The following is a 20,583-nucleotide window of genomic DNA, read 5'->3' as shown; positions in this document are numbered from 1 at the left end:
ACACACATACACACATATATATATACACGTATACACACATACACACATATATATATACACGTATACACACATACACACATATATATATACACGTATACACACATATATATATACACGTATACACACATATATATATACACGTATACACACATATATATATACACGTATACACGTATACACACATATATATATACACGTATACACGTATACACACATATATATATACACGTATACACGTATACACACATATATATATACACGTATACACGTATACACACATATATATATACACGTATACACGTATACACACATATATATATATATATATATATATATATATATATATATATATATATATATATATGTATGTATATATATGTGTGTATATGTATGTATATATATGTGTACGTATACACATATACACACATATATACACATACACATACACATATATACATATATATATATATATATATATATTAGGGGTGCAACGATACTCGTATCGATATCGAACCGTTCGATACAGTGCTTTCGGTTCGGTACGCATATGTATCGAACGATACAACATTTTTAATTTATTTTATCAACTTTCCTTCTGACGATGCTGTCTGTGTTGAGCGCTCAGTGGATCTGCGCTCGACAGTGCAGCCTAGGCGGAGTAGTCGAACACAGATTCACTGAGCGCAGGGCAAGCTAGCTAGACAGAAGTTAAGCTCGTTGCAACATGGCAAATTGAACCTCCCGCACCCTCATTCAGATCTGGCGTTTGGAACTATTTTGGTTTTCATGTGACGTATGACCCTGAAGGTAAGCGTGTCATGGACTAAAGTAAAACAGTATGTTGGATGTGCCAGCAATGCTCAATTGGTGGGAACTAGTGTGTTAGCGCAGTTAGCTCGTTAATGTGTTGACGTCTTCCAGCCCCACTCATGAGGCGATCCGCGGTAGCTCGTTAACGGAGATTTGCCGTGTTGTGACCTTAACGTCATTTCAGATTAAGGCTGACAGCACTAGTGGGAACACAACGAATATGACTGCACATTTACTCAGACATCATCCTAGTGCAAAGACAAGTGGAAGCAGACAAAAACAAGCACGCATGCTACAAACTTTTCCCGAGTCATTTAGACAGCCGTTAGCACATGATTCTCCTTATGGGGACCTGATATGTTTAATATGCTGCTGAGAATATAGCCCAGAAGAAGCGTATAGTATAGCTTTTATTTTGGAAAGAGACATTTCTCCATAATAAACTCTCTTTTCCAAAGATGAGTGATTCCTCAATCAGATACAGGGCTCGCAAAATCGCTAGCCCGACGTCCTAGGGCTTTTTTCCAGTCGGGCTACCAAAATCTATCTCTGCCCTGCCCGTCGGCCTATCGTAGGAAGGAAAAATATATGTCAATGCTTTTGCATTCTTTCGGAAATGTAGCTGGGTAATTATGTCATTGGCATCGGTGAGCCACTGTCAATATGTGACATACTGAAATCGCGTTTGAATTTGCGCTTGTTTTTTGCTTTCACTTTGCAATCGCGTGAACTGTGTATAGAGAGCGACAGCACTGATTGGTGGGTGATGATAATTTGCACACCAATTCCTCTGACATCGTCTTACCAATCGTTAGCTTACTATGCAAACATGACAAGTGAAATCTCCTGCAGCTTAAACATGTGAGAGGTTGATCGCGCAGAGAATCGCTGAGCGTTATGTTAGTGCGTGTGTAAAAGCAGCAGGATATATATTTTAGTTCTGCTGAGCCAAATAAGACAGGTCAGGGTGAAGAAGTGACAAAACGGAAAGGTTATGACAAATCAAACTATAAGGCAAAAAGAAAGTGCAGCTTTATGGTTTCATGGACAAAAGAATTTCTGTGGCTGCAATATGACGAGCTAAATAACCAGGGCTGCACATAAGTGGTCCGCAGGTGCGCATTCGCTGTCAAAATAAAAACCCGCACAAGATAAGAAGTTGCAATGCGTGTTTGCGTACATAAGATTTTAAGGAAGAGGACAGACATTTGTTTAGAACTCTTAAAGATGTCGAAGAAGCTCCTTTAAGCAATTACTGTGATGTTCCTCCACCTCCAAAGAAATGTCAGAAGGAGTCCGAACCACAAAAGAAGCACGTATTCTCGGAAAAGTGGTTGCAGGAGGTGAGCTGGCTTCAAACAAATGATGAACGCACAGAGATGTGGTGCAGAATGTGCCGTGAAAATTTAATAAATGACAAATTAATAAAAAGGCATGAACATTTTTTTTGTATCGAAAAAATATCGAACCGTGACACCAACGTATCGAACCGAACCGAACCGTGAATTTTGTTGTATCGTTGCACCCCTAATATATATATATATATATATATATATATATATATATATATATATATATATATATGAATGTATATATGTATACATGTATATATATATATGAATGACGTGATTGACTCTTTGCAAGGCCAATTCTCTCTGAGAAATTTCCCCATCCTCCTCTCCCGTGAAGATCCTGAAAGGTAAAACCTGTAGGCAAAACATACAAGTCTACCTTTTACTTGTGAGCATTACTGAGTAAAGTGCGCACAACAAAACACAGTGAGCTGTGCTCCATCTTAGTACTTTTAGTATTTTTGGGGGTAAAAAAAGTTGCAGGGTAAAATAAAACGACTGTATTTAAAAATTAAAATTAAAAAACTTTTAGGAGTCAAAGCAACACATTATATGGGGTAAACAGGCCCTTTGCAAGCTCATCAAGTTAGTCTGATGACTATCAGAGCATGTTTGCATGCTTTAATGTCAGCATGGCTCCACATGTCACCAGTGTAAGACCTCTGAAGAGCTGTGAGGCATCATCGCAGCTGTTAACAGGATGCTTTCGCCGCATGTGGGTTCAAACTTCCTCTCTAAATGTTTTTTTAAATACACATGAAAACATTCAAAATCACCTGTGACTAGAAAATAGTTTGAAAGTTAGTCTTTGTATCACTATTTCATGCACGTACAGTTGTTGGATAACATAACAAAACAAACAAACAAGTACACAGATAAGAACAGGTATACCGTGAATTTGGCTTGTGGTGTTTACAGATGGCTGCAGTCCTTAAGTTCACGGATTCATTCACCACCACTCTCTCTCCAATTTGTCTACACTCTGTGCTATACTTTATAAGAAAGGTAAAAAGGCAAAAAGGCCCAGAATGCATCATAAAAAACCCAAAGATGTAGCATTAGCATACTGGCTTCCGACCTTTTGTGTGGACACTGCTATATGGAAAAGAGCTGGCCACACCCTGTAATAAATGACATTAAAATCACTGATACAGTCCAGCTCTGAACGGTTAAATACCTAAAACTGTGCTGCCAACAGTAAGAAGATGTAACTGTGATAAGTAAATGTCAGTCGATGTCAGTAATGTCAGTAACATACAGAGCAGGGAGTCTCCAAGTATGGGCCGCAAATGTACTGCAGAGGTCACTTACAGCAACTCAAACTCTTAATTCTTAAAGATTTTTTATATTTTAATAAATAAGAATATAAACTGTCCTCTCTTTCCATTTTCTCCATAGGGCTCACTGTTAAGTGGCCGCCCCGCTTGATATACTCCTCAATGAGAGCCATCATGGCCGCCTTTTGGGCACACGGTTGTTACTGCTGTCGGCTCACAGCAAGAAGGTCGTGGGGTTGAATCCGTCAGCTAGCTGAGGTCTTTCTATACATCTCCTCCAGCTACCCCAGCTTCCTCCCACAGTCCAAGAACATGGATGTTAGGTTAATTAGTGATCTGTGTGATGTGAATGCTTGTCTGGTTGTCTAACCCTGTGATAGCTGGGATAAGCTCCAGCCCAACTGTGACCCGGTGCCCTTTTAAACTTTTATACATCTTAATCCAATAAAATACGATACATTTTAGTAGTCTGAAATAAAATCAAATAGATTATGCTGTTAAAAAGTATTTTTTTCCAACCAGGTTTTTTTGTTTGTTTGTTTTTGCCCTGAAAACATTTGCATCTTAAAAAGAAACTCAACATAACAAAGGCACATGATTTGAAAAGGTCTTCTTTAGTATTATTTCTTATCCTCAACTTGTCTTCTATCTCACCATTAGTAGAAAAGAGCTTAAAGCAGAAGCTTTGAGAGAATGCTTTTCAGTAAGTAAACTCATCAGAAGGTCAAAATGACTCAATGTAGACACACAGAAGATGCTTCTGTGCTCGTGTGATGATTGCAGATGTGATTAAAAGGCTCTCACATTTCAAACTGGGCTGTGGCTCATATAAAGGCCGTTCAGGGGACCTAGACACGGTTAGCCCACGCTGGATCACAGGCAGTGGCTGGTGCTGCTAGTGCGTATAACTACCGCACTGCCTTGCTCTGAGTCACCTCACATGGCCCATCCACCGACCCCCCGCCACTGACCAACGACCTCCCTGACTCGCCGCTATTTCAAGCAAACTAACGACACAGCGGTCACAAGGCAGCGTGGCCAAAATAACCCCCCCCCCCCCCCCCCCCCCCCCCCCGAACACTCGTGTATTTTCTGATTGAGATTATATTACAGGTGCAGTAAGCGATGCAGAGAAGAGCCATAATGTATCTGCAGCGGTTTATGGTTTTGTTTACAATACCAATCATGATGAGTCAGTGATAAGCAGAGCCCTACTGAGGAAAGAAAAAAAAAGCTTTCCTGTCAGGGGGAGGGGAAAAAGTGAGAGTTTCAAGACTGAACAAATCCCTCTTCAATCGGCTACAAGAGCTGAAAGGCCTTGTAGCTAAGGTGGGGAAAAAAAGCAGCAGTATTTAGCAACCAGTCTTGAACTCTCTGCCCCTGCTTCTCCTCACTCCTTACCCTTCATGTCTGTTGTGTCACAGGTGTAGATTTAGAGAGCGATCATCTGTCCTCTCTTTGGCTCTCTCGCGCACACAGGTCGTCTTCTACTGCCAAAATATACTTTAAAACACAATTTCACACAACTGATGAACATAATAATCCCTGCCGCACACACAGAAAAACACAAGTTGACCAGGAGGTCTGAACTATGGATGGAGAGTCTAATGGACAAGATTAAACGCTGGCCGTGTGTGTGTGTGTGTGTGTGTGTGTGTGTGTGTGTGTGTGTGTGTGTTAATAGGCAACCTTAAACCCTTAACCACACCCTTTGATAACAAACATGTGACACTTTGCTCCATGTTTGCAGAGTGTGGCAGTACAGAGTGGCTGCGCGACACTTCACTTGAGTGGCTATAGTGCCAACATGCCACTGCCCGTTTTCTGCAGAGCGGCGCCGTTGCCTGTCTCGTTTTAAAAGCTTGCTCATCCACATCGAGTCACTGTACGAATGAGGAGGGAGCAAGAAAGGCAAGGCGCTGCCGTCTGTTGTACGCATGGCATAATAGTGTCTCAGAAACAACAGTTACATGGAGCTGTACGCAAAAAAACCCCCTCAGAGATTCGGAAATGAAACCACAGCCAAGTGTGAAATACTGCAGTTCCTCTAGTGGCCACTCGAGGCTCGAAAGTTGAGTCAATCCATAGTCTCCTATGTGGAAATGGCCAACTGTACAGCAGAAATAGACACATTTGTAGCCTCCTCCATGGGCAGTTTCCCCACCTTTATGCTCTACTGTAGTTTAGGGGTGTGGCTCCTTTGATTGACAGATGGAGCTGCTCGGCATCAGCCCTGCTAATCTGAGTAATTGAACTGGACCTCTTCACTGTGTCTGTGCTGCTGGAGGCTTTGGGAGTATTTTCATGGAAATACCTGATTAGAAGATTCAAGATCCTTTATTTGTCACATGCATGGTTATACAGGTATATGACTGAATTATGACTGTCTGTGCTGTACAGACCATCCTAGAAGAAAATCCCAGGGGCCCACCCAATATTAAATCTTCACTTTAATCAAAATACAAGAGAAAGTGACATGGACTATAGGCTAGAAATTGCTAATGCTAGTGTGTCAAGTGTCAAGGCCAACGTATGACCCGCCTGCCACTTGGACACAAACTTCAATACAAGAGCAATAAGTTTAGGTCAGAGTAATAAGTAATATCACAAACTAACCACCTGTTATTATTGGTTTTAATTCACCTTTTATATAAATCATCATCCAATCATGCACATTAGTGCCAGAAACCTCTCTCAAACACATCTGAGGTATAAAAATCCAGATGCAATCCAGAAAAATCCAGATGTGTAAGAATTAATTCTTTAAGCGGTGACGTGTGCTGCTTTCACAAACAACCACCTAAAACCAGACACAAATAACGAAAGACCATTAGACCCAATTAAAACAAAAAACGACTGTTACTAGGTCGACTTAGACGTCATGGTCCTGCTTCTGCAGCTCCGCGCAGCCTAAATGGCTTTTGAGTTTTACAAGATGCAAAGTGACAGCAGCAATAAAGGCAGGATGACAAGCTCGCATTATTACAACTGAGCAGCGTTCAACCAGGGCCAACCGAGTCCCCGGGTCACCGTTACCCTTTGGTGGTTTTGTGGTGATAAGAAGTTAGAGCGACCTTCACGACAGTGAGGAATCTTGGCAAGAGGCGGCCGAAGAGGTGGTGGAGGAGGAAGAGGAGGAAGGAGGTTGTGTTAAGTGTAAAGCAGGCGAGGACCCTTGAGAGAGCCTGAAACAAGAGCATGATGAATGTACAGCTCGCAGTTTTTAATCAAGGATCAAAGCCGGGCCTCTCCGTCTGAGCAGCCAGCCTGTCTAGACTGAAACTCTCCCAAGCACATAAAGCAACATCTGCAGGATGCATTAATTACAGTAAAAGACTGTTCTGGACCGATCTCTGGGGTACCGGCACATCAAGTGGTCTAGACTGAGACGCTATTTAAGGATAGCTGGATTCAGAGACTCCCATATCATGAAATATCCACACTAAAGGTGATGCGGCAATCCTGAACTTCCATCTGCCTTTCATTTGTTTTAATTCGAGTCAATTTAATTTGCTGGTTTCCCATTCTACGGGTCACTCAGTTTGGATTTGCATTATAAGCTTTTAGCTCTCATCCTCCGTGACTGTAAATAACATGTGGCAAACATAAAGAATGGGGGCCAGCACCTGCCCCCAGTGTTTTAAGTCATTAATTACTGTAACTTGACTGCAATAGGATTTTTAGGACCAATAAATTGTTGTTATAAAAATCAGATATGTTGGAAAATACCTTTATTCTTGCAGATACATGAAAACACAAACAGATTTTACGCAGTTTAAAAAATAATCTTTTTAATTGTCACAGCAAGTTGTGGATTAGTCATCTCCACTCAGCCTGGATCAGCAGGTTATTATGAACAGAAGAGTTGCAGATTGCCCTCTGGTTGCAACGTCAACACTCAACTCAGGATTGAACGGTGTTTCTCCTACATCTTCTTCACTTTTAAAATTTTCATTCATTGACCATAACATAACAATTGCCAATACCGATTTATCCAGAAATAGCTAATATTGAGAGATACATTTAATAACATTTAGGAAAATATAGAGGTGCTAGGTCCTGTTCATATGCTAAAAATAAGGTGATTTTAGCCTGTTTCCAGGTGGCTGCTATGCAACATAAAAACATCATAATCTCTTGTATAATTCAACTGTTTTGGACATAAATGAGACATTTTTTGTCAAGACGTTTAAGGTATAAGAAAGGTGCTGAATTTACCTACATGATAAAAGCAGTTGCTTTTATCATTTATCATTGTGCTAGCTGGTTGCTAAGCAACCTGATGACATCCAAATATCTGATATAGATAAGAACTTTCGGCATGATCAACTCCTGATTGTGCAGAACAAGTTTTATTTCATGCATTATAATAAGGTTCTTGTATATTAAGCTAGCAGCATACGAAGTAATCAAACAGACTTTTCTGTGGCCAAATAAAGGTCTACTGGGGAAATATGTTATGCTGAGCATTGTATAAACAAGATTTTTGAATCATAAAGACTTTATTGTTTAGTTACAAAAACTCTCATGTGTAGCATTTCTGTTTTTTCACTGCAAGCTATGATTTGTAATGTACAAGTAAGGGCGGTCACTTAAACAAAACGCTCCACTACATTTACTTCAAGCTTAAATAAATGTGCAAAAACTACAACAGATCACTGAAAATGCAGCTGTTTCTTAAAGAAACCTCAGACTGTTCTTCAACGGTTTTCTGAAAAGTTTCCTCTACAAATTATAACTGTTGTCTGGCAAATTTTGTGGTGAGTGAGGAAAATCAACACAGTTTCAGCATATTTAAAATAAATAAATAAATAAGTAGCAGTGCTGGATCACTTTTCACAAAGTACTTCTTTCCTCTTAAAAGATTGTGGGGTTTAGGGTATTATGGTTTCAATGGATTGGCCCATTTGACCTCAAACTGGGCTGCATTTTTGTCGCTGACAGGATGAAAGCCTGCAGCGGTTGTTGAACATGCGACCTTTCAGTTACCCGGCGGCCTCTTCCTCCCACCTGTCTCCTACGATACATCAGGTAGAGTATAAAATGGTAGATATTTGCAAGAAATGATATGGAGGTTGTCTCAGTCTCTTTCTACAAACACTAGAAGAACTGTTTTCAGTATTGAGTATTTACTACTCCAGGGTGAGAACAGTACATTAGAGGAAATCATTTGCATACTACTTTAAACACTTTGACTGCACAGCTCTGTGTGGCAATACTCAGTCCGACAACAGTGGGAGCAGGTTGGAACAAATTCCTGCAGCAGGAGAAAGAAAATCCCCCAGATAGTAATCATGCTGTTTTGATGATATTTAATTGGAGTCAAAGTTTACACAGTCATTTATGTGGTGAGTCGGTTTTAGGGAGGCTTTTGAAATCTCTTAAAACGTCCTTGTAAGATTTCAAACTAGTTATTTTTCTTGTGGCGTTCGCTGCTCACAAATATAATCAAGTTTGATGTTGATTTAAGTTCATTGGAGTTTAATGACCGTGCAGACTTTGCCAACATATAAATAACCAGAGAACAAGTGAACTTTGCAAAGATAATCTGCACTGTTTTTTTTCTTTCACTTGTCATTTACTTTATTTAACGTCGGCCTCATGAAAAATAACAGCGATAACTTTCACTGATCGGAGTTTAAGAGAAATCATAAAGTGGAGGCATTATGTTTTTCCTTATTCCACAACCACGGCTTGATTTTAGGAATTTTTTTAACCTTATTGAACAAGTCTGTTTTATCATATTTATTCTTAAAGATAACATAACATAATTCAACATAATTTAACTTGTTAAAAGTTGGGTTTTAATTTCGTTTTTGCCAACATAAAAGAATTTCCCAACTTTGACCATAAATAAAGAATTTATCTTAGCTCAGTGAACAATAGTGAATAATCTCCAGGGTTAACAGGCAGGAAATCCTGGTTGATGTCTCACCGGGAGCTCTGCTTCTTGCCCCCCCCCCCCCCCCCCTCTCTTCCATTGACTAGTTACGATAAAACATGCCCTTTCACAACAGTGACCCTGCTCACTGAGAAATGACCACTTACTGACTGACTCACTCTCACTTTTGAAATAAAGTCCATCAACTCCTCACAAAAATGTCATCCTATCAATGTGGGCCTCTCATGTACACTAAAACCAAAGTAATACTCAGGTTATACATGTTGTTAACACTGTAGGTTCAGTGTGTGAGCAGCTGCCATTTGACAGTTTAACATTTTTAACATATTATTTTAACCATATGTGGTGATGAACACGACTGACTCATTGCAATTTCCTCACTGACAATGCATGCTTAAGTAAGTTTCACTCCGTCCACTTCAGAAATGCAATTACCAGACTGCATACGCCACCCACAATCCAGTGTGTACAGAAGCATGAAACACCTGGATACAGGCTAAATTTAGCCAACTGGTCAAGGGTCATAATTTCCCCAGCCATGTTTGGCAACATGCTGTCTTGGGTCAACATTTTACCTCGGTGAACACGAGCTAGTGCAGCGCTTTGTTTTTGTTAAAGCACAGAATGATACACGGCCTTGGAAGGAGGTTGTCCGGTTAGTTGGGCCCAATGGGAAATAGAGGCTACATCTGGCCTTAACAAATACACCTGTGCTTTCGAAGCCTAATGCATAATGCAAGAGAACATATTAGAAATAGATAGGAAGAGGGAAAAAAATGGGACAGAGCTGATGGCTGGCCTCAGACCACTCGGGGAAGCAGCCAAAGCACTGCAGTGCAAAGATAGAGGGGGGTTTAGTCACATGCAAGAGGTTTAAATCGAATGGAAAATTAAGTTTTTCATTAATTTAGTTTGTAGCTTTGTTAAGCTTTCAGCACAACACAGGAACGTCTTCAGCCAAACCACAATAAAGCTACACTATCATTCTCACTTTCCACTCTTTGGCTTAACTATTGATTCAGTGCACTTCACTGATTTTTAACCGGTTACAGAGTAAATAATCAGCTCAGTGAGCACGAGTAAACATTTCATGGTTTCAGTCTGCTACTGGGACCGTTAGTCTTTACTTTCCATGATTGGATTTTTACCCCCTCCTACCTAAAGTGTTTTTTTGGAGTCTTCAGTTTAACATTTAACACTTCACACGACATCTAATGATTAACTGTGCCTGGAAAGGAACGCCAAATGAGTTGAATTGTGTTTAACTGAGTGAACTATAAAGATCTAAAGGTTTAAAGGCCTCACAGAGAGCATCACTGTGATGATAAAACAAGCCATGGTCATGATTTTGGGATATTCAAATAGTCATTAAGTTGTTAAAAAGAAACATCCAACAGATCAGGCAGCTATTTTCCACTGTTTTTATCTCAGCCTGGCAGCCACCTGGTTGGCAGCAAGGATTAAACAGCAAAAGAGGGATCAACTGACATGGCTTTTTCAAGGCCAGTTCCTACTATTAGTAATCAAGTAGACCAATAAGTCTCTATATGTTTAGATCAAATCATATAAACTTGGTATGAAGTTTCAAAATAAAATAAAACTTTGCTACAATTCAATTCAATCCTAATGATTTACAGGTCTGAAATTGTACAGTACAATGGAAAAGTCCCAGTTTGTGCATTTTTTTAAAATTAATATATTTATTGGAGCTTATTAAAACAATGAATAAATGCAGATACTGATACCTAGTAAGAGAAGATGCCGGGGCTACCAACTACCAACCAGACATCAAGATGTCAGCGTAGTGAGATTAGATAGAGAGCAACAAAAAAATAAATCTGCCAGGTAAATCTCGAATGCTTATGATTTCTCATTCATTATTATATAATTATTATTACTTGCAGAGCTGAGAAAAGGGTGTCTATCTTTTCGAATCCTTCACAGCAAGGACATATGTTTGGGTCAACTAAAAAGAAATAAAACAAACAAATGCTATTTAGAGTGTAACTGCAAATCTGGTGGCAGAACCACCTGACCTGTTCAAGTGCAACTGGTGAACGTTAGTCAGCTCCAGCTTAATGGTAGCAGGACACAGAGACCCCGGACTGGTCATCAACTGAGATTTAAGTTGATGTGCAGCAGAGCTGAAACTGAATCATCGGCTCTGTTGTGCTGCTGCTGAGGATTTAAAAAAAAAAAGAAAAGAAAAGAGAAAAGAAACAGGAAATAAAAAAAACAACAACAACAACCCAGAGCTGCTTCATCCTTGCCATACTGATGTAGCCTTACACTGGTGTGCAAGAGGATCAATGTCTGTGTGAAACTGCTGCAGTGTACAAAACAGGGGGCCAAATGTACAGGCAGTGCACGGGACACGACTTGTCCGTCTCTTGGCCTCTGTGGTGGAGAAATCTAAACACCCATTTGCTCCAAATTACTGAAGAAACATGGCTGTAATAACAGGGTTTGACCTCTGCAGCTCTAGACTGATTCGCTGAGTTACAGTCACATCAGGTCTGACAAATAGAGAGGAAAAGGGAAGCTTCTTGTTGCTTCAGCTTCGCCAGAAATAAAGGGACAGTCACAGGGTAGGGTAGGTTTTACTGTTAGTATGCATAATTGATTGCATTAGGAAGGCCACACCACAATCGTTTGATCATTTGAGTCATGTGTTTGCACTTTCCCGGAACATCACCCCCCCCCCCCCCCCCCCCACCCCACCCCAAAAAAAACAAACAATTAAAAATTTAAAAAAATCAAATCCCCACCTTTGAACTTAAAGAGTTCAGAGTAAGCCTCACCGGATCTGGATGTGCTGTTGCAGCACTGTAAATATTTACAAGCCTGCAGTTCAAGCTCACATGCGATCTGAGGCAGAGGTCACCTGAAGACCATCAGATGACCAAAGGTTCAAGGTTCATCTGATAATGCTGCTGTTGGTGGTGCGGCGTTACCAGAATGTGCCCTTTAAGTTCAACAAAAAGAAGTCCCATCAACTCTTTTCAGGCAACTCTGGCAGTGAAACACTTAGCAGCTGCTGAGGTCCCTTACAAAATAAAAGCATCAAAGCATTAAATATAAAAATCCCCCAAAAAACCCTGTTTTAGTCATGCCTCAGTTCTTCTTTACAGCAGCATTTTTACATACAGCTCAGTGTTTATTGTCAGTGGGTTGGACCAGTAAAACTATTGCATAACAGCATATAGCATAGTTGCACGTTGTTCTCCTTCCTTTCAAGTGTAAAGAAGTTTAAACACACATTTAATCCCTGAGAAGTCCTTTAGCAAATAAGTGAAATTTCACCATAATGATATAACTGACGATATAATTGACACTAGACAAAATACTTTACAACGCCACAACTTTATTAGTGCAAAAAACCCCATCAATGTATTTTCACTTAAACAAGCAGCTGTTTGTTATGTGCATTAAAGTTATATAAAAATGTAACAGTGCAAATGCAAACTCCTTGCTGACAGTTTAACCAAAAGGCGTTTCCAGTGGAAATTGGCTGACATATCCTCAGCATAACCATGTATAATATCTACAAAACTTAAAAAGAGGTTATACACACACAATACGGTAATATTATGTTGAAGCACAGTATGTATCACTCCGTGAGGCTCCTGCCTACAATATAGCCGTAATGCTCCGACAATCCATCAAGCGGTGCGGCTTCGTAGCTTGTCAAAGTCGTACTGAAACATTTTACAGATTTTCGAGCGAGTGTACCACATAAAATCATTTCGAGGTCAGTAAACACAACCAGAATTCATACATAAGGCACACGGGATTATAAGGGGCACTGTCGATTTTCAGAAAAATCGAAGGATTGATTTTAAGTGTGCCGTATTTTCCAAAAATCACTGTAATAACGGCGGCCCGCTAGCATGCTCTACCAAAAATAGTGCTTTGTTGTTTATCTGACGGATGAAAGCTAAACCAGTTCCACACCACTGAAGTTGCAGCATTTTTACAAACCAATTCTGGTTCATCCGTTTCATTTAACGATCCGCTTTCGCTCTTCTCATTCTGCGTCGCCGCCATGTGTGTATGTAAACATATGCACTGCACATGCGCGTTTTACCCCTATTCTATCGTGATATGTCATTTTCCTATCGTTGCCCAAAATTACACCAGTATTACCGTGAACGGTATGATATAGCCCAGCCCTAGGATCTGCAGCTCATTACCTGGACTCAGTCCTTCAAGAATAAGATATCCACAGATAAAGTCTCGTTCTTACTGTGGCATTGCAGTAAAACCACAAATTTCTATAGTATTTAACTAAGAGATTAAAAAAAATCAATCTGTCATTTAACAGTTTATCTTTTATCTGCTTAATCTGGGGTAGCATGCCACATCTTTGTTAGTTAGAAGGCTGTTATAGTGAAATAAATTTGGAGGGCAAAATGTATGCCCTTCTCCATTTCTTTGCAGCTTTCACATTTTCCAAAACTGGTTTTCCCATTTGCTGTTCTCTTACATTTCTACTGGGGCTGTGCAATTCATCAATTTCAACACAATTCTGGCTTTCAATGATTATTAAAAAAAACTGTCTGATCGAGATAAAAACAATTATTTGGCCACATTCTGTTTTGCATTAAAGCTCGTTCTGCCTTTCAGCACATCGCTTTTGCCAATTTTGCTTTTGTCAAGTTCACATTAATTTCTTTTCTTTTAAATTCTAATTAAAGTTAGAGTTTAAATAAAAAAGGCAACTTTCTTTTTTTTTTAAGTTTAATGATTGTCCTATTTTTCCAATGTCTCTGGAAAAAACCCCACTGTTAAATAATGACAATCTTACCACTGATTGGGATTTTTTACCACAATCAAGAAGCTTTTCTTTAAAATGTAATTAAACAAAATGTCATTTTATATTACAGATGCTTGATATCAAACTTTTGCTTTCACTAAAAGTCCAGGTTTACTCCCACTCAGACTGTGGTTGGGTTGAGGTTTAATAAATCTATTTTTTTCCAACACCCAAGTGGAACTTTCTTCCGGCTGCTCTCTAATTCACACAGCATACGTGATTCGGCACCAATTTTTACAGACTCACTAGGATTTGTGACTCCACCTGGTTTTGAACAAAGAATCTTCTGCGTGTGAGGCCAGTGTATTAACCACTGCATCATGGAGCTAAACAATGGGGATTTTGACTGTTTGCCATAACCAAGCAGCTACAGTTTGGACCTCTACTTATCAAACATGCCTCGGCTGAGTCCAGAAATTATATTTCCCAAAACTGCAACATCAAAACCATCCCTTGTCGTCAGACGTTGATTTGGGTTTTTAAATGGCCCGCAGGCAGAACGGGATGTCCACACTTGAAGTCCTGAAATAATGGTGGCTGTCTTCAGAGGCTATGTGAGCAGACTAGTTGATTGTTTCCCCTACTGCCAAATAAGTTTCTGATAAATATTTAAGCTGCTTCTCTCAGTTTCATCCCACAGTGAATTGAAGCTGGTAAAAGGTGCATATTGAACATCACTGAAAAGCTACAGAGACCTCTCTCTGTTCATTTCTTTTGGCATGTTCATCAAATAAAAGCCACTCTAGGCCAAGTGCCCTGCCTTTATCAGAGGTTTTTCTTGAGCTGTGCCAATTCAACTCCGATTTCACTGAGGATTATTATTCCACCTAGTTCATTTCCCCACTTCAGACAGTAATAAGTGAGTGGAATAATCACCTGCAGCACCTGGCTTATAACTCCAACCAACCCCGACTATTACCATATTTGAGAAACCTTTTAATTTCTACCCAAAAGACACCCCAGGGGGGTGGGGGGTGGGGTGATTTCTGTGAAAGTACAATTCTGCTGCAACGAGGGTTTATTTTACACTTCTCTTAGGTGTTAATTGGGGCAGCTTTCACACAGGTACACTGAGTATTTGGTAAGCCGGCAGCAACTGTAGAGAAAACCGGTTCGGTGGAGCTGCACAAACACGCACAAACAGTAAAGTTAGAACATTTTCTGTTTATCCTGTAAGCCAACAGGAAAAGAAATTCTGCCTCTGGGCCTAATTTTTGTTTTCTTTTGTCAGCTCCAGTTACATCAGGCTCACACCACAATCAAACCACATCGAGTGACACAACTGCAAATGGAAGTTAAACTCACTGCAGTGCTATTTTGTTAGCAACACCAAAACCTCAACTACTATGACACTTGTGTCAATTTCCCCACAAGTATTTACACTTCACATGGTCATAGAAGTGTCACAGGGTTTATATGAGGCTATATTAGCTCATTTTGGGAGGTGGAAGTGGTTCAGTGAAGACTTACAGTGCAGTTTATAGCTTTAGAAAAAGTGGTTTCTACTCAATATTTTGCTTTTACAAGTCAAAAATCATTGCACACCACAGGGTAGATCATGATTTTAGTTCTTTTTAGATCCGACAGGAGCATTTGAGACTGGATTGTGCTAAACCATAAGTGTTTGCTTGTATGATTTTCCTCTAATCTTTTAGAATAAACCGATTCTGGTCAAACTAACTCATCGTCTACAGCTCACATTACCTGTGGTAAACCACAAGGTTCCATTTTAGGTACCATCTCATTTTCTATTTATATGCTTCCTCCAGGCCAAGTTATACAAAGTTATAAAATCTTGTTCACTCTAGATTTACTTGATCACTTGGTTACTTCAGGGGTTGCAAACATTTACTATCAAAATAGTCATTTTTGAAGGTTTATAATGATAGTGACAGTCTATTAAGCATAAATTAGATACTTTACTACCTTTGACCACATCCAACGCCTTTACTGTGACTTATTTATTAATAACTGGTACTTATGTCATGTTTTATTGCAAATTATAAAACTAAAATAACAATAATTTACTTTTTAAATTATCAGCACAATGATAATAGCATGTATAAGCCTAATATGTATGCAATATTGAGTCCTACTTATGTTTACACAAATTACTCAAATTAAAAACAGTGTCCTTCTATAATAACTATGACAGACAGCAGCGCTAAAATTTTTTTTTAACATACTAAAAGTTGTTTTTTTTTAAATAAAGTCCATGTCAGAGTAATGATACGAAGCCAGAAGCCAACAGCATTGGGAGTAAAAGCAAACAGACCTGTTCATGCTTTTTAAATATTTGAATCCCCAGCTGGAGGGGTTTAGGACTAGATATTTATGTGTATATTTCCACCAGTATTGAGGTTTAATTGCTTGCAAAATTAAGAGGAGAAGGTGTCCAGGCAAAAGATAAATGTTGGAGATGGATCAAAACAAGCGTAGAGCTGGAGTTTTGTGACCCCTCTTAGCATTTGAATTGAGCATTATCTGTGGCATACCACAAGGTTCGATTTTGGGTCCTGTTATAGTTCCTATTTATATGCTGTCCCTAGAACAAATAGATTTTAAATAGATACCATAAATCCCTAAAACACACACTTCTCTTTAATTAAATGCATCAAATAAATAAATAAATCATACATCATGCTCTTCCCTGATCTAAAAATCACACAAACCACTCTGAAGGTGTCCTAGGACCCTAAAGCCAGCAGTCAGAAACGTACTCAGCTCTAACCTTTGAACTAGAAAAGTTACCCTTTCCTGCTTCTTCCAAATAACATCTACTATTAAAATTAAACAAAATATTAGCTGGAAAAAGGTTCATTCTTGTGCTTTGTCCAGGCTAAATTACTGCAAATGAAACACCACTCTGTCACCTCCAAACAGTTCAAAACGCAGCAGCGAAGCTTCTTACTGGTACAGATGGAATCATATCATCCCAATCCTCTGACTCCCAGTACATTTTAGATTTTCCTACTCATGCTTAAAGCCAAGTAGCAGAAATTCTGCCCCCTTATATAACCTACTTCACATTGTTAGAAAGAGCCCCACCTGAGGAAGTGGAGGTGCTTCTCCCATCAGGAGCCCTTGGCTTTCTAAAACCTGCCTGAGCAGATAAGGCTCGTAAAATCTGTGACTTCCTTTAAAAACACATTTTTGTAACCTTGCTTTTAGTCATATGATTTTTCCGTCTTTTTACCCTTTAATCATCTATTACGTTGTATAATTGCTTGTCTGTCTCCTCTTTTATTTTTGTTGCAAACTATATTATTCTAATTCTATTTTTTTAAAACAAATTCAATGGATTTTGTACTATCAAACCAAACCCAAAGAGTAGATTTAAAATGACACACTTCAAGGTGATCAACTTCTCTTCCTAAAGAACAATTGCTCCCAGAATACTCCGGCAAGTAAAAAAGTAAAGTGTGAAGCATTTCTCCCAGTCGCCCACATAAACAGCATGCCCTGCACTCCCGAGATGACCTCTCTTTCCTTTATCATCACTACACTGACATTCATTAAACATCCACCCCGGGGAAATAACTACATATAATGGTCGTCTACCAACACAGAGTGCTGAAAATGGCTTTTAGCATGTAGATGTAGAAAGAATGCATCCAGTTTGGCCAACGCGATTAAACATCAAAGCCTATCCCCCCCCTTAAAAAATCGTGACTGATTACCTTTTATTTGCACTCCATCAACCCAAATCCCTGGCTGCTCCCTCATTAACTTCATAAAAACTCCAATTTGTACCCTTGTGTCCCACAAAAAGCCACTCAAGGGCCCTCTGACCCCCCCCCCCCCCTTCAATCTTGGGGCTCACCTGCAGTTTGCATGCACGCCAATGATGGCCTAAAAGAGGTTACACTCCTTACACATAACAGTAAGCTATGCACTGCACGGCTGACCGTACGCAACATACATAGCCCCCCACTTCCACACCCACCTGAAGAGCAGGAGATGAGGAAAACGGCGAAGGCCAATTTGGTGGCGTCTCCCATTTTCCATCCGAATCGGATCCTCTTGACTAGAAAGAGAATTTTACAAAAGCACAAAAAGCTCCAGAAAAAATTTCAAAAAATCTCAAAACGATTGAGTCAAATTAAATGTCTTGTTGTCTCTGGAAATATTGCATCTTCTTTTAGAAAAAGTCAAGATCGAGTCTACATCCAAAACATCCCAGGTAATGCAAGCCTCACTAGTCCAAAAAAAAGAAGACGGGAGGATGATGAAGAAGAGAAGGAGGAGGGGATGGTCGCTGGTATTTCCAGGTTTATACACAAGCAATGCAGGGTGAAGTGATGGCACTAGAGCCGGGGTTATCGTGTACTTGCCAGGTCTGCAGCAGCAGCATTGTTCACCTGTGCCCGGTGGTGCTATTTTTCAGATAAACGGTGCACAGACCCGAGCCACAGCCGGGCAGGGCTAACATCCATCGGACTGCAAATCAAACGCACTCCGCTCTCCAATCAAACTTCTCCTCGGTGAGCTCCGTCGCATAGCTCTCAAAATGTCCAAACTGCGTCGAAAGGGAGCATTTCCACTCTCCCGCTATTTGCAAAAAAGAATTAAAAAGCTTTATCTTAGGTGTTATATTCCGTGCAGAGGTTTTAGGCTTCGTCCGGCGGGGCTGCCCGGCCACAACCACGGCTCCGTCCGCTCCAGCAGGGAAACAACCGATTACCAGACTGCCTTTCCCCCCTCCCGCTGCGACAGCCCTCTCCAAAGTGGGCCAAACAACCGTTCCCGGTCCAAAAGATTCGAACGAACAAGCGGAAAGACTATCATATGATAGCACTAGCCGCTGAAGCTGCCGTTAATCCACGTAGCTGTCGAGTTTAGGACGAGCTGATTTTCCCAAGTCCGTCTCCTCCTCGCCTCCTCTGCTCGGGACGATTTCAAGATGGCGTCACTGGCACCCTGTTAGGCTTACCCAGCTCATACAACGAGCTTCCAGTGAGGGTTTTCAAAATAAAAACCACAGCGTTTACGCTTGTAAACGAACTAAAACGGTTGTATAGAGAAATTTTAGTTTACTGAAATAAAAAATAAAACTACGCAACCGAAGGAGAAAACCTATCCTTTTTTAGATAGATGTTTAGACGTCCTTTTTAAATGAATTTTATAAATTCTGTAAAAAGAGGCTTTGGTACGAACATTTATTTAAATCCTGAGTACTAAGTGACTGTTTCCATTATTATTTATAAAATCTAAAAAAAAAAAAAAAATCCTAAATTAACAGAGTTCTCAAAATGTTTCAAAATGATTTGACTTCAGATGTATTTTTGTGTTTCAATACAGTTTGAACTCTCTTAGGCAGCTTTCTTGTCATTTCTTGAAGTAGTTTTCGGGAATAGTTTTCCAGGCTTTATGAAAACCATCCAAAGCTCTTCTTTGGATGTTGGCTGCCCTTTGTTCTGTTTTCTGTCAAGGAGCTACGTTTGCCTGCTCCCTTATTCACAAGGAGTTGCCACGGAGGGTAGCTCCACGTCTTTGAGTTGGCAGATTTTGACTCTGGATTTGTGAGATTACTGTCTCTTCCCTCAAATGAACCGGGCATATTTAGCATGTTTGACGAATTTGTAAACCACTACACTATGGATGATCCCACATTGCTTCAATAATGTTGATGTCCAGACTTCATTATTATTAATGGACTTTGTATAAATAAGAAAAAAAATTATCCCCACCACCACCACCACCACATAGAATCACATAAACAAACGTAGTTTAGTATTTTGAATGTTTTTGACATTTTTGGTGGGAGGGTTACCCTAATTCTGAAAGAACTGCTAGCCAACTTCCGGTGCCAATCTGGCTAACTTTATCCAGCTTGACGATCTGCTTTACGAGCTAGGGATTGTTTTTGTCCGGGAAGGCTGTTAGCTTTGTTTTCCAGTGCGTGCCGTATAATGAAAAGATGGGCGGTCACATTTCTTTAAACATCCTTTCAAAGTAAGAAATGCCCAATTTGTTACACATTTATAAGTCTTTACAATAACTTGCATTCATTTTAATTTGTGCGTGCTATATTGCATATCATTAGTCAGCGTGTACTTATTTTATACACCTTATGTTAAAAGAAAAACAATTTATAATACAGCCATCTACAGTGGTGTTGTTGAGGTTTAAACTACATAAAAAATGTCCTTTTTCTAATCAACAGTATGCTCATTATACAGCTCAGCACTCATATAGGTCAACACATGCCACACATAGGCTACATATAGCCTCACTTTGCAGTATGTGCTACTATACCTACATATATCAGGTTTCAGCATGGGTTGGGTGTTCAGTAATAAATGCTGAGAATACCATGAAGTACAGATATAGGCTTGGCCCATCCCTAGATCTGTGTGACACTAATCTCTCTAATAGCCTGGAGCAGATCTCCAACCATAAGCGCTGCTAAACGATTAGGAGGTC

At 39.8% G+C, this 20,583-nt stretch overlaps 1 protein-coding gene across 2 annotated transcripts in view; it reads right to left on the bottom strand.

Moving 5' to 3' along the window:
- Positions 1 to 19,081, bottom strand: part of LOC102784913 (activin receptor type-2A) — an 81,966-nt gene extending 62,885 nt beyond the window's left edge. For both annotated transcript variants that reach the window (XM_006792846.3, XM_006792847.3), the window contains exon 1: positions 18,104 to 19,081. In XM_006792846.3, the coding sequence (XP_006792909.1) occupies positions 18,104 to 18,158 (55 nt within the window). In that variant the 5' untranslated portion in view covers positions 18,159 to 19,081. The remainder of the gene's footprint in view (positions 1 to 18,103) is intronic.
- Positions 19,082 to 20,583: the final 1,502 nt, after the last annotated feature.

Source organism: Neolamprologus brichardi, chromosome 23 (assembly GCF_056152115.1).
Source record: "Neolamprologus brichardi isolate AB-2024 chromosome 23, ASM5615211v1, whole genome shotgun sequence".
Lineage (NCBI taxonomy): Eukaryota > Metazoa > Chordata > Actinopteri > Cichliformes > Cichlidae > Neolamprologus > Neolamprologus brichardi.
This window is presented reverse-complemented; position numbering and strand designations above follow the sequence as displayed.